General features: G+C 48.1%; 1 protein-coding gene across 5 annotated transcripts in view; it reads right to left on the bottom strand.

Annotated features, from left to right (window-relative positions):
- Plb1 (phospholipase B1) overlaps positions 1 to 22,835 on the bottom strand; it is a 126,602-nt gene that overhangs the window by 33,234 nt on the left and 70,533 nt on the right. For all 5 annotated transcript variants that reach the window (XR_006851207.2, XM_046441548.2, XM_046441545.2 and 2 more), the window contains 18 exons: positions 21,750 to 21,830; positions 19,967 to 20,032; positions 19,561 to 19,661; positions 17,571 to 17,652; positions 14,535 to 14,639; positions 14,322 to 14,417; positions 14,122 to 14,193; positions 12,973 to 13,011; positions 12,372 to 12,432; positions 11,483 to 11,541; positions 10,495 to 10,568; positions 6,685 to 6,728; positions 6,058 to 6,166; positions 4,635 to 4,686; positions 4,169 to 4,249; positions 3,537 to 3,602; positions 2,413 to 2,513; positions 330 to 411 (listed from right to left, as the gene is read on the bottom strand). Coding sequence is in view for 4 of the 5 variants with exons in the window: in XM_046441548.2 (XP_046297504.1) it covers positions 330 to 411; positions 2,413 to 2,513; positions 3,537 to 3,602; positions 4,169 to 4,249; positions 4,635 to 4,686; positions 6,058 to 6,166; positions 6,685 to 6,728; positions 10,495 to 10,568; positions 11,483 to 11,541; positions 12,372 to 12,432; positions 12,973 to 13,011; positions 14,122 to 14,193; positions 14,322 to 14,417; positions 14,535 to 14,639; positions 17,571 to 17,652; positions 19,561 to 19,661; positions 19,967 to 20,032; positions 21,750 to 21,830 (1,371 nt within the window). In the remaining variant the exon portion in view is untranslated. The remainder of the gene's footprint in view (positions 1 to 329; positions 412 to 2,412; positions 2,514 to 3,536; positions 3,603 to 4,168; positions 4,250 to 4,634; positions 4,687 to 6,057; positions 6,167 to 6,684; positions 6,729 to 10,494; positions 10,569 to 11,482; positions 11,542 to 12,371; positions 12,433 to 12,972; positions 13,012 to 14,121; positions 14,194 to 14,321; positions 14,418 to 14,534; positions 14,640 to 17,570; positions 17,653 to 19,560; positions 19,662 to 19,966; positions 20,033 to 21,749; positions 21,831 to 22,835) is intronic.

The raw sequence follows: 22,835 nt of genomic DNA, 5'->3' as shown, positions 1-22,835 counted from the left end.
GGGGCGGTTGGGAGCAAGGGGACTGAGGATGGGAGGAACAGGAACATGTGGGCCTCTAAGGTGGTCCATGGCCATGCAGGGCTACTGGCCAAGATTTGGGTTAAGCTCAGCCATGAGAGTTTTGTCACTGGATGCCATTGGGACGGCTCCCACAGGGCACCTGAGACACTCAACCAGGTGAGGCAGAAGAAGGAGCCCAGGGTGACGTGTCTCTCCTCAACCCCTGCATAGCTCTTCCTTCCTGCGCCTCCCCTCCCCAGGGGCCCTGGGCCGTGGTGTCAGAGTGACCTGGGGGAGAAGATGCAGGGTGATGCCCTTCTTTGACTCACCTGATAGGCTTGTGTCAAGGCCTCCAACCTGGCCAGCTCGGGGGAGTTCTCCCGCAGGGTCAGGACACAGTTACACAAAATGCTGCGCAAGGAAGAGCGGAACTCAGAGCCCACACTCGTTCAGGGGCCACTCTGGCTGCCTGGGGTCAGGGTGCAGTGGCTCACTCAACCCCAGGTTAGGAGCACATGTGCCTTGAGGCTCCAACGCACCTGCCCAGGGGCAGGTTTTAGGGGTACTGGAGAGAGCGCCTGGGGAAGAAGCCGGTGGTGGCATGGGCCCATATTCACACGGTGCCCGCACTGGATGTCAGTGCTAGGCCTGCAACAGACTATGAGAGAGGAGTTTAAGCCATAAGGATGCAAGGTTTGATTTTTTAAAAAGTTAAAAACTCATCCTCTAGTGTTAGAGCAGGAGTTTGGGGGCTTCTGATGCTCCTACCCTCAGACATCTCCTTCAGTGCCACACCGTCCCCTTTTGTTTTATATGAATTTGTTCATATTCGTCCATCCTTAATGTTAAAAGGAAAGATTATAGATGCTCCTCCGCCTACGGTGGGGCTGATCCCAATGAGCCCTTGGTAAGGTGAAATAGCATGTCAGAAATGCGTCGTGGGGGGGATGGAGTTGTGGCTCAGCGGTGGAGCACTGGCCTCGCACATGCGGGACCCTAGGTTCAATCCTCAGCACCACATAAAGATAAATAAGTGAAATAAAGGTATTGTGTCCAACTACAACTAAATATATATATATATATATATATATATATTTTTTTTTTTTTTTTTTTTTGAACAACAACAACAAAGAAGTGCATTGTGGGCATCTAACCTGCCCAACATAACAGCTCAGCCACACCTCACTTGTAGCATGTAGGTTGTTTCCCATGGTGACTACAGCACCCTGTGGGCCGTGGTCCACAGCTACACCCAGAAGCACCTGAGAGTGTGGTACTACATGCCACCAAACTCAGAAAAGGTCAAATTCAAAATTCCAGGTATGGTTTCTTCTGGGTGTGAATCGCTTTTGCATCATAATAAAGCCACTAATCCTAAGTCAGGAACCAGCTGTATTTCTTTCTTTCTTTTTTAAAGAGAGAGAGAGGTAGAGAGAGGGAGAATTTTTAATATTTTATTTTTCAGTTTTCGGCAGACACAACATCTTTATTTGTATGTGGTGCTGAGGATCGAACCCGGGCCGCACGCATGCCAGGCGAGCGTGCTACCGCTTGAGCCACATCCCCAGCCCCTCTTTCTTTCTTTTTAAAAAATATTGTTTTGGGCTGGGGATGTGGCTCAAGCAGTAGCGCACTCGCTTGGCATGCGCGGGGCGCTAGGTTCGATCCTTAGCACCACATAAAACTAAAATAAAAGATGTTGTGTCCACTGAAAACTAAAAAATAAATATTAAAAATTCTTTCTCTCTTTAAAAAATATTGTTTAGTTGTTAACGGACCTTTATTTTTTAAAATTTATTTGTATGCAGTGCTGAAAATCGAACCCGGGCCTCACACATGCCAAGCAAGCGCTCTACCACTGAGCCACAGCTCCAGCCCCAGCCAGCTGTGTTTCTAAAGCTCTTAGCACAGTGCCTGGCACACAGTAAGTTCTGTACAGTTTGTTAAATTGCTGGAGGTGTGCATGAAGCACGAAGAATAGTGAAACACACCATGAACCTGCCACCCAGTGGAAGCCGTGAACAATTCCAGTTTGAAGGTCCCATGTGTCCCTCCCCGTCCTCTTCTTCCCCATCAGTAACTGACTTGTGAATTTCTTCCCTCACTTTCTTATGTTTGATCACATACACGTACCTCCCTGGGTGTTGCCCCCTCACAGTCTGGGTCTCCCAAACACCAGCCCTGTGGCTCCTGGTGTCACAGAAGTTCCTACCTAGCACCTTGGGATCAGGTGAGTGGGGGCTGGGCCAAAGCTCCATCTCCCAGAAAGGGATGATTCTGACACAAGTCCTCTCTGATAGACATGGACACACAGACAGATCAAGTCACAAAGACCCGGATGAGTCACCGCTGCATGGGGGCCAGACCATGGGGTAAGGGTGTCTCCAGCCTGGGGCTGTCAGCACTGCCTACCTGGCCTGCTGCATTGGGCACTTGTCCGGGTTCCCCAGGAACACCTGCCGTATGACACTGGGCTTCATGAAGTCCACAAGGTTGACCAGGGCTCTGGGCACCTAAGGGCAAAGCTGCAGATGAGCCAGGGGCTCCCGGGTTTCTTCCTCAAGCTGCCTTGGGCCCCTGAGAAGTAGGAGCCAGTTCAAGTTCCCTTTAGACCTCTAGCTCAGTGTGTCCCTTGGCTGCAGTTCTGAGAGAAATCTACACAGGGCCACCACCTTGGACACTACACGCCCAACATAGGGTGCTGTTGCCCGGTGGGCTGCAGCAGGAGTGGCCCCTCCTGGAGCCAACAATCAATGCTTAGAGTTCAGCTCTGTTCAGCCTCATTTAGTGAGCTGACACAGGTCGGTTCTATATTTGGTGAGACAGGTGATCTGTTTGCCAGGCCACTGGCCCTTGACCAGTTCCTGCTAGCCCAATCTGGCCTATTCTGCTGAGCAGGCACAGGGACTCAGCCACTCAGCAGAGCATCTAGTGGTCATAATATGCCCTTCCTGGGCAGCCAGGGCAACTTGTCCTTGCCAGGAGATGGCAGTTGGGTAGGGGGACACAAAATGGGTATAGAACCAGACAGGAGCTTGCTCTAATGGCTCAGAATGCAGAGCCCAGATTATTTGCCACTCAGCTGCTGCCTCCAAGGAATAGTGGTGGTGGGGGGATGCACTGCCTTCATTTCTTCAAAACTGAGATCCTGCCAGGCACAGCAGCACATGTCTGTAGTCCTAGTGGCTCAGGAGGCTGAGGCAGGATGATCATGAGTTCAAAGCCAGCCTCTGCAAAAGCAAGGCACTAAGCAACTCATTGAGACCCTGTCTCTAAATAAAATACAAAGTAGGGCTGGGGATGTGGCTCAGTGGTTGAGTGCCTCTGCATTCAATTCCTGGTACCAGTCCCCCCCACCCCCCCAAAAAACCCCAGATCCTTCTGGACTAACTCCACATAGAATGAAACGTGCTTGGGAGTGGACTTCAACCTCTGGACAGGGAAGGAGCCTGTGCTCTTGGCTCTCTCCTTGAAGGCAGGGGGCACTTCCACCATTCTTTCCCTAGCTACCTTCAACCCTGGGAGCCCCCACCCACCTCTCTATGCAAGATGTCCAAGGCATTGCGGAGATGATCCAGAAAGTTGGCTGCAGAATGCAAATTCTGGAAAGAGACAAGGGAGGAAGAGGAGTTGCTGGTTTGGATGAGAGTGTAGAGGGGCAGTGGTAGGCTCTTCTGCTGGCTCCAGCCCCAGGGGCTTGTTCTTCCTGTGGCCTCCAGAGGGTGACTAGCTCAGCACATCAGAATCGGAGCTGAAGAGGTGACTGCTCGCCATTGTCAAAGACCAAGCAGCCAGAAGACAGGAGCCTGCAGCCCGAGATTTAAAAAGGAGCAGAAAGTGGAGCACCCTCTCCCAACTGTGTGGTGTCTGCAGATTCTTCTCTGAGATCTTGAGTTGTAAGAAAGGGGAGAAGATGCACCATATGTCAGCCACCTGCTGCCTGGTCACCTGGGATATGAAGATGGCACTAGGAACCCCAGGGTTGTGGAGTCAGAAGCGGGCATGCACGAGTATGTGTGTGTGAGTATGTGTGTGTGTGTGTGCGTGTGTGCATGCAGATAAAGGTGTGGTTGGACAGTCCTCGGGTTGGTTCTAGGGACTGTTCTCAGAATCTCCAATCTAGTCAAAGTCAGGAGCAAGGAGTAGGCACAGACCCCACCCCCATTACCGAATCTGTGCAGTGGTCACATAGATCACGGGCTCCAATCAGCACTGTGATGACCTTCCAGTCTTCATGGAAATTGATTCTCTACAGGGAGGGAGGGAGATGCTTGATGATTTCCAAGACACAAACAAAAACATCACAGCTCTAAGAAATCCATTCAACCTTCTGACTTCCTTGCCCACTTGAACTTATAGAACCAGAATCTCAGAGCTGCTGGAATTTTAGAGGTTTATTTATAAGACACAGGATCTTAGCATCAGGAGGGACTTTCACGGTCACTGTGACCAGCAACAACCCTTTCCCCACTGACATAGCGTCTTTGGACAGGGGTCTGCACTACCACTGCTTGAGTGCCTCTGGTGACAGGAGTCTCACTGCTTTACATGGTAGATTGTTTCATGTGGGGGCAAATTTATTGGGTTAGAAAATTAATGTTTATATAAACAACCTTAAATTAAATCTGACTCACGTGATCATCTTTCATCTTCTGCACCAGAGTCTGGGCTTGGTTCGCAAGTTGCCTGAGAAAGAGAGAAAACTCAGTCCTTCTGTTGTAGAACATGCCCATATTTTTTCTCCTAAAGGATCTAAACTAGAGGCTTCTATGATATCATCCCTACTGCATGAGCTGGCAGAGATCCTAACGCTCAAAGACTAGAATCTACTTGCCTCTTCTAGAGAGTCATTATAACAAATTATCATTTGAAAAGCCAGATATGTGTTTATCCTAAAGTCATAGTTAAAAGTATGGCCAATTACATTTGTTGCTCACAGTCTCCTTTCTGGAGCTTCAATGCAAAATGTCTTCTAGGATTCCAGGCTAAAAGCCACTTGTTTCTTTTGAAACACTTGCAAGACTATAGACCTTGTAATTTGTCCTATGAAAGTTTTCTCATGCTTCTTCTTTCCCCTCTAGCTGCCAGGAAATTGAGAGTTTGATGTTCAAGCCCAATAACCATAAAAATGCTCACACAGACAATTGTTTCCCTCAATGGCTATGATTTTCTCTCATGTTAAATATATTATTTTTGTGAATTTATCTAAATGCTTCTTTTAGAAGGTGGGGAGTAAACACATAGTCAGCCTATGCCTAGGTTTCTTATTCACAGAAGGAATTGGTCCTGGGCACCTGACCCCCACTTTTTGTTATGTTCCTGAGTGACATACCCATGGAATGACTATCTCCTGGGATGGATGGTGGGACCACATGTCCTGAGCTGCTCTGTTACCTGAAAGAGTCTTCCCAGGCTATTGAGCATATCTGGGGGCCCTGCGCATCAACAAGAGGGTCTAGGCTTGAGCTAGATGATCATGTGACAGAGGCTCAGATGATTGAGACAGGAGACCCAGGCTTCTGGGGCCTCCAGGAGCAGGCAGAAGGCCCCCTTTGGAGACCATCACAAGAGGCCAGGCAGTTGTACCTCAGCAGCCTCTGGGCATCTCTACTTCATTTCTTGATAGGTCCATAACAGGGTGAGGGAGAGGACATGCCCTGTCGCCCAGGGGCCTCCCAGGCTGAGGTTCTGTTTGCCTATCACTTTGGTGGGCTTTGCCTGAACTTTTGGGGAATTGCCACTTCTGAGGCTCTGGGAAGAGTGGATTTCTCCTGCACCATTGTGCTGAGGTAAATTGTAAAAACTGGGCAAGTTGGTCAGTTAGTTCAGTTCTTAGAGAATGCCACACGTGAAGCCTGGCTGGGCATGAGCAACTTCTGTGGAGAGCCTTCCCAGGGCACAGCCTCTCCAGCCTCCCTGCTACCATCTTGGTCACAGGGACAGAAGGGAAAGTGGCCTTGGCCTCTGAAATCATTGTGCACAGAAGTGGGCAATGTGATCTCAAAGGGACTGTGTGCCTCCTCTGCTCCCCCACTTTGCCCACGCCCCACGCCATACTTGGTCTTGGCTCCAGGAACAGCCTGGTTGAGGAATGCATTTGTGTCATTGGCATCACCAGTACCCACTGCGTAGCCTGTGAGGTTTCCGTTAAACTCCCGGAGGATATCTGAAAGAAGAGGGGTGGACAGGGCACAGAGATCTCAGAAAGGAAGGCCGGATGTCTCCTCCAGCCCAGGGTCCCCACAGCGAGGTCCCCATCATCTTCATGCTTACTGGGGAAAGGCGGGAAGGCCACAAGGCTTGCAGGGAGATATAAGCTGAAGTGACTTGATGATAGGGACAGCCACAGCAGCAAGAGCACTTCACTTAAAAAAAAATATTTTTATGCAATTCACAGTGAAGTGACGGGACCCTGGCCGATCTGTCTCAGCATCCCATGAGCTGCTGAAAAAAATTAAGGCTCATAATGTTTGGTAGCTCATCCTCAGTCACCCCATAAGCAGAAAGGGGACAGAGCTTGGACCCAGCCACCCGGCTCCAAAGCCAGTGCTCATTCCCCTCCTCCAGCTGTCTGCCCATGGCCTCCCCTCCTACTTTAATGGCGGTTCCTTTCTTAGTTGGGTGCTCTCAAGAGGCCTGGGGGTCAGAAGGAATGAGCGACTCAAGTCTTTGGTGGCTACTTACTAGGTAAGGTGGTCACGTTCTTCAGGGAGCCATCCCCGCCTGAACTGGAGGGAGTGAGAAGTCAGTAAGGGAGAGAGAGATGGAGTCAATACCTAAGAATAAATTAGATTTTCTATGTGGGTTCTTTCTCCTCTCTCCAGCAAGCCTATGAGGTAGATGTGACCATGTCCATTGTGCAGAGTGAGAAACTGAGGCACATGGAGGTTAGTTAGGTTGCTAAAGGTAACTAAAACCTAGCCTGAGCTGGAAAACTTTAGAACCTAGATAAACTCTTCTCTGCCCAGTATTAGGTGCATTTCACTGGAAGGTTCAGAGGGAGGCCAGAATCCTGCTTTCCAATGCCCAGTCTAATTTCCTCCGACTAACCTTCAGACGTGTTCTAGAATATTTCATTTCTTTTCATTTGCTTGAATTGAGTACAGTGTACAAGAGGTAAAGAGAAAAATATTTCTATTTAACAAAACTTGATGTTCAGGTGTATTATTATTATTATTTTTCTCCTATGCCTCTTTTCCCAATCCCAAGACGTTATTCCAGGACAATAGGTTTTTAGGGCACATCTAGCCCACGAGGAGAGGCTTCCAAAGGACAGGCCAGGAATAGGTGGTAGTTGTTCTTCATTCAAGGAATACTTGGAATGAAGTTGACTGTTTTGTACCAGGCTGGTCAAGGGCTTGGTTCACAGGCTCAGTGAGCAGCCCAGGTGGTGGACAAAAAGAAGCTAAATCAGGCCTGCCCGTCTATCTTGCTCTTTCCACCATGTCCTCATGGCCTATGGTCGGGCATTTGTGCTTCTTTGGATTCTTTCCCAATTCTGTAGGAAGCCGCTGTTTTAGTTGCTTCCTAAACCTTCTTTCTTTGGACCAAAAGCACCAAATCAGAGTATTTTATATTTGAAAGAAAACTAAATCCACACATGGCCTCCATTCACTACTTTCTAACTCTGCTTCTTTCCCCCCCTCAATAAACACAAAAACATGGACATGTACATAAACACACACATCAAGTACTTTCTACTGTCATTTTCGATTTAAAGGTATTTTGGTGCTAAAACAAGTGTCATGGTAGATGAAGGCCAATTGGTAAGAAAATCTCTCCCTGTCTAGGAGAAAATAAGATAGTCACACAAGTAAATATGGAGGAAGAAAACTAAGCTGCCATTTTGAGCAGAGCTATGGAAACAGGACAGGAAGTGGAACCATGTCAAACAGCTTGTCTTCATTAGGCCCTTCACTGAATGTAATTTCTATGACACTCTGAGCTCAATGGCTAGGTTTTGTTCCCCTACAGAGCACTACAGAAAAGTAAGTGGATGCTTGATAACTTTTGTTGAAAATTAAACTGTTGATTAAAAAAACAAAAACAAAAAACAAAGAAATGCATTTTGTTTTTGGTAAGTAAATTTTATTTTGGTCCATTGAATGATCCCAAACCGGCCAATATATTTCAGTGGAAGAAAAGGCTTTGCTCTAAAGACCTCTGACCCACCCTGTTGGTTGGGGAAGCTAGGGGAAGTTGGAAGAATCCACTGGTGCTTGATTTCACAGGTCAAGGGGCCTTGAAATATTCACAAACAAACCTCTTCTGTAGGTCCTGTTCACAGCCACTATCCCCCAAGAATCCTGGGTCTACTTCTCCCCTAACTCTATGAGGTCCACCTTTTCTACTTTCTATTTCCTTGGTGGAAGAGGATCAAACTACATTCTTAACCTACCTGGAATCATTAATTGCCTGTTATTTACAATCTAGAATCTTTAATGGCCCCAGAAAGCGGCTTTTCTCAGATCAGTCATAGACATTTCTCAGGGAATGTTAATAGATATTACAAAGAGTTCTGGAATTAAGGGAACTGCTGGATCAAAAGAAACTTAAATAGATTTTTTTCATGAAATACTTCTCAGAGCCTTTAATATGCTAATATATATATATGAATTCTCCAGAGGAAGGATTTGGTAGATTATGTTTCCCAGTAAATACGAAGGAATTTTCCCTCTTGGATGGAGTTAAAGTTCCCTGGAACACATTCTGAGAAATACTAGTCTATCTGCTCCACCAAGAGTCAAGCTGTCTCTCAGTCTCTGAACTGAAACTTCCATCTTTAACATAGGTTCATTTGGGGGCAGATATTTGAAACATTTAGGACAAATAAAGGGTTTTGGGTAAGGGATAGCAGCCACTGAACATGGGGCACTTGAGTTGGCACTAGAAAATTCAGTCATTTCACTTGTCGGAAGGAAGAGAGCAATGACTGCATTTTTCTACGGCTGCAGAGAGAAAGAAACTTTGAGCAGAAGATTGCCTTTGTACCTGACCCCTGGGAGCCCAGAGAGTTGAACGGTCTGTAAAGTTGGGCCAATCACCTCACTTGCCCGGGTCACTCCACAAGGTGCAGCTTACCTGCCTGTTGTATGATTTGCCTGCTTCATTTTCTATTTTCCCACATTACGATGTGAGGTCCACCTGCCCTCTTTAGTGGAGACCAAGGGCGGTCACCCCAACTGCTTTTTCTGCCTTGTAACAAGCCCACTGTCTCTCCCTGTGGTTCTTCCTTTTCTTCTAGTCTCAGTAGCAATTTGGGGGAGTGAGGAGTAATCCAGGCTGTTTTGTCCTCAGACCAGACCATTGACTGGGCTAGGGACACATGGAAACTCAGGCACCTGGGAGCTGGAAGGCACTGACCTCAGCTGTAGGGGAGGAGAGGTTCTGTTCTTGTGCTGAGGATACCCTGTCCTCCCCGTGGGTGGCCACAGGCTGTGTGATGCTGCCTCTTCTGCCCTGGAAGAAGAGCCTTTCTCTTTACCTTTCTCTCTGGGACTGTCCTCAGCTCTGGCCAGAGAACGGTCACAGTCCTGATCACCCCCACCCTATTCCCTCTCATTCTGGGGCTGATATACATCACATGACTTCATGTGAGGCAGCAAACACCTTCACGTGCCACCCACTGCTCATCTGCGCTCTGCACTCTCCTGGCTGCCTTTGGTCTAGTTGCTTTACAGATAAATTCTGAGCTACTTGCAAGAACTGGGATTATTTATTAGGAAAGAAGGAAATTTAGGAATCCCCACACCCACTGCTCATCCAACACCTGCATTCTCTACTCCCTTGTCTGGGTGCCCTTCTCACCTCTGCTACTTGTCTAATGCTAATTTTTCTAGAGGTGCTGGGTATCACCATCCCTGGGAAGCCTTCCTGAAACTTCCTGCTGGTAGGGTTGATTATTCCCTCTTTGCTAGTCCTCTAGAGCTTGGGTATCTTCTATTTTTAATGGACACTTACGAATTGGGCACATACAGCTCCCTCCCTCACCCACATCACCTCCTAACATTGTGACAGCACCAGTTAGGCTCAGGGATGCCCGTTGCTTGTGACTTTATCTCAGAAGCTTTGTGTACAGATGTGTACATAGACACAAAGGAAAAGGTACAACTACTGAATGACATGAATAAGTACACGCAGACAGAGACGGAAAAGCATCGACATGTACATGTAGACACGGAAGCAGGCAGATGGACACTCAGGGATTTGGTGTCTTTCGGGTACATTTCCTGTTGCATTTTCTGTCCCAGGAGTCTGATAAGAACCTTGGTTTACTTTTTCTGTGCAATTTAAAAATAAAAACATAATCAATGGTCAAATCACCTCTCCCTCCAGCCAATGTTCACACTTTACAGAAATCTGTTTTCCTGCTGAAAGCCCTTTCCAGACTTACCTAGTCCCTGCTCTTTGGGATTTATGTATTTACAAGAAAACCCCCCACCCAACCTCCAAAACAAGCTCTGAGAATGAATAAGTCTCAAAGGTTAACGTTACCTATATGATAGTCCCCGATACTGTGTGGTGACATCGAGGAGGTCACCTGGTTTGGAGCCGATTCCATTGCCAGCCTTTGGAAACATAGCAAATCCACAGAAAAAGCAGAAAGTCAGAGAAAAGGGAAGCTGTGAATTCCCAGGACTCCTGAAGACACAGTTCCCAGGGCATCATAGCAGCAGGAGTAAAGCATGAGATCCAGAGCCAGAAGACCCAGGCTGCCATCTTGTGTGCCTCCCCTGAGCATGGCTGCCTCCTCACTGAACTAAGGACAAGCCCTGCTCAAAGCGGGGTTTGGGGGCCAAGTTGGATCAGAATTGTAAAAACTCTTTTGAACACTCTCAAGTACTTTAGAAATGATGCAGAGAGACTGTTAATAATATTGTTCCCACTTTATGCTTCTCAGTCCTTTATGAACATGAAGAGCTCCTAGACTTGAGCCACTGTGGTGGACAGATTTCTCATAAATCTCCCATTTCTCCTTTTTGCCTCCAGGACATTCCACAAGGCAGTCACAAAGGTATAAGAGTGCCACCAGAGAATGGTCCTCCGGGATGGCAGCATGGACCAATGGCTGGGCATTCAGGAGAGCTTTTCCTCTACGGAGGAGTCCTCTTGCCCATGCAAAGAGGAAACAGATGGGGGTCGGGATGAATCATCAAGCATAATCCAGAGGGGAAAGAGCACCCACACAGGCAGGTTTAGAATTTTGAATCAAAATGACATATTTTTGCATATGTTTTTAAAAAAGTGTTGTTGAGTGTTCAAAACCTCTGCTGATTGACACATTTCAGTTCATTCCTGGAAAAGATTTCCCCTGACTCCTGCTTGAAAAGGTAATTGCAAAATTCAATCATTGCCCCTCTCTTGGACTGACAAAGCCAGGACAAAGGAACAAGATTGTGCAGTGAGGGTCCTGGAATGAGGAGGAAAGGGACCTGGAACTGGCCCTGTTGTGCCCAAACCTCCCGGGGCCCAAGGTCCTTACAGTCAGAGAATCCCCCAGAGCAGCCACCACTTGGATATCTGCGGGCCTCAGGGCATGCACTGGAAAGATAAGCAGACATTCTTGAGTCTGCGGGAAGGAAGCGGGAGTCAGAGTCTAGTGCTTTTTTGCTTTAAGCAAGACCAGAAACACAACCTACATGTACATTTGGACCATGCAGGATTGGGCTTCTGTAGTGCCACAGAAGTGGAGGTTATATGAAGGAAGTTTCCCCATAACTCACCTTGGACCTATATCAGGGGAGAGGGCAGAGAAACCAAAAGACGGAAAGGGAAGGCAGGATGGACAGAGTAGGATCCACCACTGTAGTGCTAATGGTCCTATGAGAGGTCAGCTGTGGCCTGAGTGCACTGGACCATCAGAGGTGAGGAACAGGGCCTGCATACAGCCCTCTTAGAGCTGGGTTTTGAATTTCCACCAAGAATCTGAGTTAAATCATGTGGGGCCTTTTCCTCTCTCACTCTTCTCTACCCCCCTCCCCAATCTCTTCTGAAGAGCCCAAGGAATCTTCCAGGCCTTACTGTAGGCTGCAGTGACTGCAGAGCCTAAGGTCCCAAGTCCAAGGAGGAGGCTTTCTCATGGGACTCCCTGGCCTACCCTCTGAGCTACACCACACTACAGGACTGAGCCACCCCCTGTAACCTCACAGGCTTCTCCACCTGTGCCCCCTCTAAGAGGTGAAGCAAACAGCTCCTAGCATGACGCTGTCATAGGTCATAGGAAGGCAAAGCAGGTATACACCTCAGATAGGAAGCAAGCACCGGTCACAACTGTGCCATGCAATTAGCTATGGAAAGTCTGGCCAGACTGCTCACTGGTATGTAAGTCCTTGTGAAAGGGCCCTGGATCCTGCTGTGTCATGGGGGCATACCTGAAGTGGGCGGCGATGCAGAAGGGGTTCTGTCCCTGCATGGAAGCCAGGTCCCGTGGGCCTAAGGGAACAGAATAAATCCCAGAATCTCAGAGTTGGAAGGGTCCAGAGAGGCCGGCTAGGTACCAAACATACCCATAGGACTTTAAAAATAATAAAAGATCTTGGGCCCTACACCTGGGAAAGGGTCTCAAAAGGGCATTTGAAGTTTCCCTAGGTGATTCTGAATACCAGCCAGCTTGAGATAATCTGTAGTCCAGTTCAGACCCTTCCTCCAGCCAATGAAGACTTGGAGCTTCAATATCTGTGCCCACAACACCTCCACTCCTGCCCCAGTTTTGTGAGGATGGGTGTCTCCATGACATCTTGATGGGCTGTGGTTTGGTTGGCTGGTTTCCTGTTCAGCCATTAACGATGGACTTTACTCTGCCCTCTACCCTGGCTGCAGGTGTGGACCAGTGAATGGTCTTTATAAAAGGGTGTGACTCTCCATTCCCTGGGCTGTCTGTCAGGAACTGAACCTACCCTGTTGGGCCAGTTCCTGCTCAGGAGCTTCCTATCACCCTCCCTGCTGAGCCCAAAGAAAGCAATCAACAGATACCTGCATGCTGTTCTTGGAGGTGCCCAGAAACGGCCAGACCTGTGGAAAGAGGGGCACAAGAGCAGCGTGTTTGCTTTCCTTCTCTGTTTACCAACCTGCAGTAAGTGTGGACCTGGATACACACCCTTGGCCTCCCCCACTCTACATTCCGATCCCAGGTTCTGCCAGCCAGGCTGTCCACTGGGGGTTTCTTACCAGGATGCACTGGGGCCTCTACAATCCAAATCCAGCACCAAGCCTTAGAAAACCCTCAAGTGACTCCCAGGAAGGCTTAGGTCTTCCCTCCATTGCCACCCCGCTGGCTGAGGATGTGAAGCTGCCTCTCTTTCTGCATCCTATCCCTTCCCCAAAGTGCAACTCTTTCTGGTAATTAAAGTTCTTGTCTCCACTTCCTGGGCTCCCTTGTTACCCCATGCCCACCCTACCCCGCAGCCACATGGACTCCTTCCTGCTCGTGCAAGGAATTCAGGATTTGGTTCTTTCCCATGCAAGCCCCGGTACAGTGGTTCTCATTGTCAGGCCGCCTGGGACCCTTCTGGGTACACAGAGGAACTCCTGGGGATGAGGGCAGCAGCTGTAGAGCTCCAAGAATGTTTCTGACAATTTGTGGATGAAAACAGGGGTCTTGTTCCACGTTTCCTTCCTGCTTAGTGTCTGTTCTCCTCGTTCTAGCTTCCCTTTTACCGCCCCGCCTCCACCCTCCATCCAATCAGAGATCATTCTAGTTCTTTGTTTCTTGCTCTTCCCAGATGGTCATGGAGGTACATCAAGACTGGGTATCCTTCTGTCCCATTGCCCCTAAAATTCTCCACTGCTCCCAGCCTTCAGTATAAGAGCTGGACTTGGCTGCCATGTTCTCCTTGTTTACTCAAAACAGTGGGGCCCAGCCTGGATTTATGCCAGGGCTCCCTACCATGCAGAGACAGGAATGTTCCAGGGCCTCCAAGTCACAATCCTCATCCCTCTCAGGTCAACTGAAGGGGTTACCCTGGATGAATAACCTGGGGTGTTGAGTGGGCTGGATATGTGGGCAGAGCGGGGACTGGGGTGAATGCCTGGGATGAGAGGAACTAAGAAGCCTAATGAGAGCCAGGACCTGGAGAAGATGCTGTCATTGGAGGTGTTGCGGGGTCATGCTTCTCACTGTACCTGGTTCGGACACACGATATCCATCTTGTTTTCAAAATTATGCTGTGTCGTCTTCTGGCCAACGGGTTCCAGCTGAAGCAAGAAGCAGAAAGATGGGGAGTGAGAGAGAGGCAGCTGGAGTGGGAGGTCAGGACGCAGGTCGGGGTGGAGGAGATGAAGGAACGGGACTCGGAGGGCATGTCCTCCCTTAGCCATCTTACCATGTTTTTCCAGAGGGCACTGGCTGCGTGGGCGTGAGCCTTGCTGCTGAAGTGAAAACAGTCAGGGGCAAAGAAGGAGCTGTCGGGCAAGCCGTCCTGGTCACCAGGCAGAAAAAAAGAGTCCGTTTTAGAGATTTTGGATGGCACCACCGACACTCAGAACAGCTGTGTGCCTCTAGGGGTTCTACTCATCCAGGACACATCTGGCTTTACCAAGGTCTTTGGCATGTCCACTTTTTCAAGGAATGGCTGCACAACCACGGTGAAATCCTCCCTCGTGTCGTAACGCCCAGTGTCAATCAGCTGCTGAGTCCCCTCCTGCAGGAGGAAAAAGAAATGAATGGGTCAGGTGGTCCTCTGGCATCTTCTTGGCCCTTGATCAATCTCTTCTCTGATACAGAATTAAACAGAATCTGGCTGTTGGGTAAATCAGACCTCAGTAAAATCTCAACTGATCCAGGACCCAGATAGCTAATTTTTGGGTCAGCCCCAATCTCATCCCTTGGCCCCCACCTCTGCTGCAACTTTATATACTTGATTCAGGCTGTGAAAAAGGAAAGGTAAGTGACAGTCTGTCAGCTTGAGCCCCTTTTAAAGCTATTCTGATTAAAGCCTTGGTGGGGGGGGGGGGGTTGATTAAATGACATTTTAGATAATTCTTACATTTAATTTATTTCTGTCCTATATTTGTCCAGAAAAATCAAAGGTGAATCAACACCATTTAGGGAATATTCATGTTGCTTGTGCCCCAGGATGTGTGCACACGTATGTGTGCTATTTCAAGGTTCTTGGATCCATCCAGGAGGGTAACAGAGCAGTAACCCTCATGGGTGCTGCCTGGGCTCAGTTCTGGGAAAACCAGCCACCCCAGTTAGGGCTCCAGCTTCTGCCAGATTCTGCCATGTCACTGCTCATCAGGACTTCTGGCATTTGGGGCCCAGACTCTGGCCAGAGAGGGAAGTCGGGAAGTTGGGAACATTAGTGTGGTCACCTTAGAATTCACCATGCAATCACTGTCATTTCCCAGGGCCAGAGAAAGAGATCCCCTGTGTCAGAGAAGACTCATGCTTGACCTCCTGGACTAGTTTCCTCAGTAACAGGCAAAGCCTTGAGAAAGTCAGGGGAGTGGGGAGAAGGTGGCCTCTCCAAAGAGGAGAGGAAGGTGCTATAGTGCTAACTAACTGGGTGACCTTCAGCAAGCTGCTACCCTCTCTGGATTCCTTTTTCTGATCTGTAAATGGAGGATGTTGGGTAAGCCCTAAATCATCTCTTGGGGCCCTTCCAATGCTACTGATTTTCCAGGGATAAACCACAAGACTTATAGTTGGACAATTGAGAGAAATAGTGTGCAGAGCCTCTGGCGCGTGTGAGTGCTAAGTAAATGACTGTGATTATTAATAGTAAAGGTGACATCTAGGGAGAATGAGGAGAACCATAGCTTTTGCAGGGAATGGGAAGTGAGATGATCCTGAGAGGGTGTGATGGCCTCATGTGACTGACATCTGAACATCTCCAGGACAAGATCAGACCTGGGAAGAGCTGGCCTATCAACAGAGGTCCAGGAAGGCCATTTTGGTAAAACATAGTTATCTCATTATCTGTGGGGAGTTGATTCCAGGATTCCCCACGAATCCCAAAATCCATGGGTGTCCAAGTCCCTTACGTAAATAGCATAGTATTTGCACAGAACCTATACACACCCTCCATATATTTTAAATCACCTCTAGATTACTTAGAATATGAAATTCAGCATAAATTCCATAAAAATAGTTGTTATACTATATCGTTTAGGGGATGAATAATGACAAAATATGCCTGTACATGTTCAGAATAGATGCAATTTTTTTTTCCTGAGTATTTTCTCTCTCTGGTTGGTAGAACCCAGGGATATGGAATCTGCAAATATAAAGGACCACCTGTATCTCTCCTTTTGGACTCAACATCTGAACTCACTTCCTAGGTTTAAGTTCCCCACTGTGGGAAAAGCAGTCTTCCTACTGGAGAAGCTGGAAAAGACAAAGGTCATTTTTCCAACCCCCCTTGCAGAGAGGGTGTGGGCACAGGATGAGGCTCCCCTACCCAAGCCCAGTCTCAGGGATACAACAGAATCCATTCCACCAAGAGTAGCCATTGTTTTCAGTCCCTAGGGGCAGCAATGACGGTGGTATCCACCATGTCTCCCCTGGATGAGGTCTCTGGCCTCATGTTAATTCTTCTGGCTTGTCCTTAGAATTGTCTGATTCTATAATTCTTAACAGCTTAGCCTCAGACCTGAGAGCTCCCTAACTCTTCCAAGATTTTGCTTCAATATTACATCTGCTTAAATTAGCTAAAATCTACATGAATTTCTGTTGCTTGCACCCATCCCTCTGTCATAACTTCAGCTATCTTCTCTCTCCTGATAGACTGAAGTATGGACTTCCTCATCAGAGTGACCGATGACTCTTCATGGTAGAAGGCAATGAGGCTGGGGAGTCAGTCACCAGAGGATGGTGAATATAGGTTCATTTCTCAGAGCCCCTGAATGCCTAGCAAGTACGGCTGCCTCAAACGTATCAACCAAGGAGTCCATAGATTTTTGAGAGGGGTAGATCACCTCTGCAAGTTGTTAGCAGCCTGTGAAAGGAAGGCCACCACAGTCCCTTTCAAATGACTGAACAATTACTTACAGGGTAACTCAGGACAGTCAAGGGAGTCAGCTATCTGATAAAAAGATTTGGCAATGAAAGAATTAAAAGAACAATCCACAAGACAGAGGCCATCTGATGACCCCTTCTCCTTGTGCTCTCCAGGAACAGCTGTCCCCAGGGATGGGAGGGCAAAGGGAGTGCACGTCCTCTCAGGATCCTCATGACCCTGTAGGGAGGAGATGTTGCAGCCTGTTTCCTGAGCTTCCCGGTGACAGCAGCTCAGAGCATAGTGGCTTGGACCTAAGTGGATTCACACTGAGCTTTCTTTCCATGATACACATTTGTCATGACAACTGGAATCATCTGTTTTCATGTAAAGGCCAGGAACTCGGGCTCAGTGAAGTACATCCTGTGACTTGGCTCTGTAGCTTCATTCAAATAAACAGAACCGCAGCCTCTGCTGCCCCTGGGGGGTGTTGAGAACTGCATGCTAGTCAGGGTTCATTGCCAACACAGTCAGGGCCAAATTACCTAGCATCTCAGAACACAGCAATTAACCCACACAGCAGTCCCTGGCAGTTGGAAAGCCCTTTCCCTATAGGAGTAAGTATCAGCTCACCTGATACTTCTTGTTTAGATCGATGAGGGAGGCCAGTTCTGTTGAGTTATCGTCAAACTTTAAGACACAGGGACACATAGCCCTGTAGATAAAACAGAAGAGACACTGTCGAATAAGTGATGCAGGAATGTTGGCTTGAGACTCTGAATGTATTTCAAAGCTATGCTAAGGGTCAATGAAGGTGTCCCTGACCTAGATTTGCTCTTGAAAATGAAACAGTTACTCTGACAACTGTAGGAGTGATTGTTTCGGAGATGAGTCACCTTATGGCTGTCTGAGGCCCATCCTGGGCTGAGAGGTCCACGTCTTTCTAAATAGTAACAGTGACAAAAATAATTGTTAATGTACATTAAGTGCTAACTGTGCCAATCATGGTGATATGAGATTTATGGGTATTAACTTGTTTAATCCTCCTGTTTTATAGATGAGAAATCAGAGCTCATGATAGTTAAGTATCTTTCTCAAAGTCACAGAGCCATACAGATGCCGAGTGTGGGAGCCTGGACTTGAATTTGAGTCTCTCTGGCTCTGAATCTGAGCTCTGAGTCTCTGTACTAAATTGTTCTGGTGCTCATGTCTGATCTGCAGCTTTGCACTGGCTAGCCATCCAGCACATTTGGGTTTTGGACCAGGAGGATGAAGTAATAATAGTGCAGAGGGCTCAGCGTAGACCCAGCCCCACCTAGGACGGCTTGGCCACTAAAGACAGCAGAGACACAGGGTTTCGCAGAGCACTGGAGAAGAGTCACAGGACAAGGTGCCCCTTATTCTATCCAACTGTGACACTCACAGACCTGGCCATTTCAGGTCTTCAAACAGGCTTGGCAAGTGCCTACTCTGAACCTTTGGTTTTAATAGTCTAAAAAACCCTGCAGCAACCAGTAGCAGACTTTTTGGAGAGCTGTTCTTGAAGTGGAATGAATACCCTGAGCCCCCTGTGTGGCCCAGTGATTGGAGAAAGTGGGAGCCAGTGAATGAATCAGTATTTGAAAATAGCATGCCTGGCACCAGTCACCTTAATCAGCGCGTGTCACCCAGCAGCCTCCTGTCTCTGCTCATGGTCCCTGATGATTTCCCAGGGGACCTGTGCAGTCTGGGCCCCCTAAGTAAGGTTTGGCATGGATTGTCAGGGGATTGCCAACGTACCCCTTAATTTCCAAGAGCAAATCTGGCCCTTGTGAATTATTCACTCAGCTATTCAGCAAACAGCTGCTGAGCCCCTGTGCTGTGCTAACAGTGACTCAGAGTTCTTGGGCGGTGGGGGATAATTAATAATTACCACATGATGTGCTCAGGGATATGGAAGGGCCTGGACCGGGATTCAGAGCTGGGGGGAGGGTTGCACAGCCATCGTAACCTGGGCTAATGTTTCACATAGGACTTGTAAGAAAGAATGCTGTGGGAAATGGGCAGTTAGAAAAGCATCTTATTACTGAAAGTCATGGAAATATGAAATACTAGAGAGGGAAGCCATCTTTATTTGGTCTTGGAGACTGATTAATGAAGAGAGTCTCTTAGGGGCCCTCCCAGGACCAGGCTTCTCTCTTCTCTGGGGAAGACTCTATTCTCTGCACACTGCTGACTGATATGGCTACCTCATTCTTTAACAAGTGACAATGGCTCTGTATTTGTGAATGTCCAGCCTGGAGTATACATACCAACCACAGGCACTGTCTGTCCTGGAGATGGGCTGACCTCTGGGAGGTGACACTCTGGATACACTGAGAAGTAAACCTTACCCATATGACCCGACTCCATTCCTAATGCCTTTCTCTCCCCACCAATGTGTCAGAAGCAGGGTGGGCTTCATGTGCAAGGTGCTGAGGCCCATGCCCAGCTCAGAACCCCTAGGATGTCCCCCCATGAGCCATTTTCAGTTTAGAAAATAGAGAAGCCTTCGCACTCCTCCACACTCTGCCCTGGGGTTTTCTAACAAATCTGCTAAGGGTCCACAGCCCTTTTTGGAACTGGAGGAGAGTTTCAGTCTCACCTGAGGATCAGCCGCGGGCAGCTGATTGTTCTCTCCTTGTACAGCTCCCTCAGGTTGACGATCTCCAGCACCTTTACTAGGTTCACAAATGCCCGAGGAACCTGCAAAAAGGAAGAATCTGTTACCAAGAGAACAAGGCTGGGCGACTCCAGCCTCCTGTGTGGACCCGGGCTGCTCCTCCTGCTGGAGTCCAGATGGAGAGAGGTCTGTCTGGCCCCGTCCCTTCCTTCCTCCTTCCCTTCTCCCTCCTCTCAGTTCCTCTTGGAGGCCCGTGCCCACAGGTTGCTGGGGACACAGAGGACCTGCAGGGAGGTGTTTGAACCCAGAACTGACTTAGCCTGGGTCGGAGGCCCCAGATGAAGGCTGCGGTGGAGCTGCCAGAGGATGGGCAGTCCTGCCTCCGTACCTCAGCATGGAAGATGTCCAAAGCCTTCATGATGTTGTTCGTGAAGTTCTGGGGAGAAGAGTGGACCTGCAGGAAAAGGGAATGTCTCCTGAACCCCATTTACCCCAATCTCTCTAAAGACCAGGGCCATTTTCTCTATCAGCTTCTCCTTAACCTGCATTGGAGTCAGAGCAGGCAATATTGAAATAGAGGGTTTATCTTTGGGCGTCCCATCTTTGATCCCAAGCCCCTGGTCCTCAGGGAATTGCCCTTTCTTTTACATGGAGCTATAGAAAGCTCTGGATCTACTTCACATCAACCAGATGTAGTGCTTTAGTTAAGGCACGTCCCTCCTCTGGCCCCTCTGAAATGGAGGTGATAGAACAATTGGCCTCTGAGATCTCCTGCACCCTGACTTTGGGCTTCAGGTATCTGGGGTGCCATATCTTAAGCAGCTGGCTTATGGAGATAACAGGAGGGGACAGGGGTCTCATGGAACACCTGCCCCCAAGCAAAGACACATTACTCTTATTTCCCCTGATCTTGCTATTTGTGGTTTGTAAACTTTTGTTAAAACAGAGGAACTCTTTCTCTGAATGAAATCCAACTAAGAGCCTTGCTCTATGAAACAGATCAGAGCTGTCACTCAAGGGAGCCAGGGAGGGGTCCATGGTCCCGGCTCCCCATCTGCCTCTTGCCTCCTCGTGGATGCTTCAGATCACAACTTGAAAGGCCCTGGCCCCATGTGATTTTGATCCAGGATACAGCTCTGTGGGCTGTGGGGCTGGGAGCAGGGTTGCCCTTCTGGGCAGGCACTCACAAGCTGCAGCAAGATCATCACCTCGCACACCTTGTTCTACTGATCCCCTTTCTGCCTACCTAACACACCCATCTTCAAGCCCCGGCTGGAAAGTCTCCGTGCTGTGCTCTGACGACTGCCACCCCACACACACACCAAGTACCGCCGACTCAGACTCCCTTATGTGCAGCACCAGAGCACATGGTGATGTTTGTTATTGTGATTTTCCTGTATCTCTTCCTTCTCCCACAGGGCAGCTCCTCAAGGACAGAACCGGTTTCATTCACTACTGCTCAGCTCCTAGTGCAGTGCATGGGTGCATGGGTGCTGGACTTATCAATATGGCCCCAGGGGTTTCTTTCTGGTCAGAGATACTAGGATTCCAGGAAGACGTGCAGCAACTGAATCTTGGGCTTCCCATTAGCCCCAAATGATGTGGCTCTGAACCCCAGCCTAACCACCCTCCTAGGAAATCAACTTTATACAAGTGACAGCGCAAAATCATGGCAAGCCTGGACTTATGATTAAGAAGCTGATTTATAATTATGTCTGAAGACAGGCAAGACTTTTCTGGATCATGGGAATGTTATCCCGGTTTCTAGAATGATCTGACCAGGATCCTCTGGTTAGGAAACTTCATCAGGATCAATTTTCTAGATTCTGCTTGTCCTGTTGCATCTCTCCCTGGAGGTGAATGCCCTCTGAGTTCCAGGGTTAATCTCAGGCTGGTTCCAATCCAAACCATGAGCCCTGTCGAACCTAGATGTGCTTCTCCAGAAGCCAAGCAACCAGCATTATGGTTCCATCTTTGATCCCAAGCTCCTGGTCCTCAGGGAAATGGCCTTTCTTTTACATGGAGCTACAGAAAGGTCTGGATCTACTACATCGACCAGATGTAGTGATTTAGTGAAGGCCTGTCCCTCCTCTGGCCCCTCTGAAATGGAGGTGTTAGAACAAGGAGGTGTTTTTTTGTGAGAATGAGTCTTGAAGGGCCCAGAGACCTACCGGGTTATTGCAGAAATCACAGAGATCATTGCCTCCTATAAACAGGGTGATTATCTTCCAATCCTCCTGAAAATTTATCCTCTGAAATGAATAGGAACAAGTAAGTACCCGTCTCAGAGTTAAGTCCAGGAAAATACAAAGTGCTGAACATGGGAAGTGAAGGATCTCCACAGGCCAGAGAATGTAGTGGACATTCATATTTCCAGTTCTTTGATTTTGGATTCCTGAGGTCATCAATGCTAAATGGTTCATTTATTTTAGATGGAGTCACTGGACTTCCATGTGGCTCTGTGTACACATAGCAGCATACAGGTCACAATTTTCAATTGTCCTGGTGGGAGTGGATATGCTGGTGCCTTCTGAGCTTTGGGTGGGGGATACAAGAAGCTGGACCCTGCCCTGGGAAGGGAAGTTTAGTTCTGGGACCTTCTAAAAACCTGGAATACTTACTTTTCCTTAAGGGAGAAAGGACCATCTTCCATGAAGTAAGGGAGCCCTCAAACTCAGATCATACACTAAAGTCAAAGCTGCCCATGAACAGATCAGCTAGAGATGCTGGTCAGAGCAAGATGGCAACTCTAAGCACATGCTCAGAAGCTCAGAAAAGGTTGGGGTTTTTTTTTTGTTGTTATTTTTTAACCTTTGGCACCTGCATCCTCCAGGAGGGACCCGGGGAAATATTTGAAGTCACAGGATTGGGTGGAAGGGTCTGGCCATACAAATTCTATAAATGGTGGCCCAAGAATTTGTGGCCCTTGCAATCTCTTACATTGTCTCTGATCTATGTAACTTTGCTTCTTTGGCTTCCAGAAGAGTGAAAGGAGAAAGATTAAAAAATTCAGAGAAATCTGACATAAGGATAGAAATATTCAGAAACTTACCAATAATAGACTTTGGAGTACAGTAAAATACATATAAAATAATTAATCCCAATTCCTCTTTTTTAAAAAATTATTTTATCCACTTGGGAACAGCTCCAAAAGGTCTGAATTGAGAATCTGCTTTCATTTGCGGGAGAACCTCATGTTCATCTTTCGGAATCTAGCTTAACTGTCTCAGTCCCCTTCCCTGGACCCCCCAAGCAGA

This window comes from Marmota monax, unplaced genomic scaffold (genome assembly GCF_021218885.2).
Source record: "Marmota monax isolate L192 unplaced genomic scaffold, Marmota_monax_Labrador192_F-V1.1 WCK01_AAM20220418_F8-fsc00010, whole genome shotgun sequence".
Taxonomy (NCBI): Eukaryota; Metazoa; Chordata; class Mammalia; order Rodentia; family Sciuridae; genus Marmota; species Marmota monax.
The sequence above is the reverse complement of the archived record's forward strand: the minus strand, read 5'-3'. Positions and strand labels throughout refer to the sequence as shown.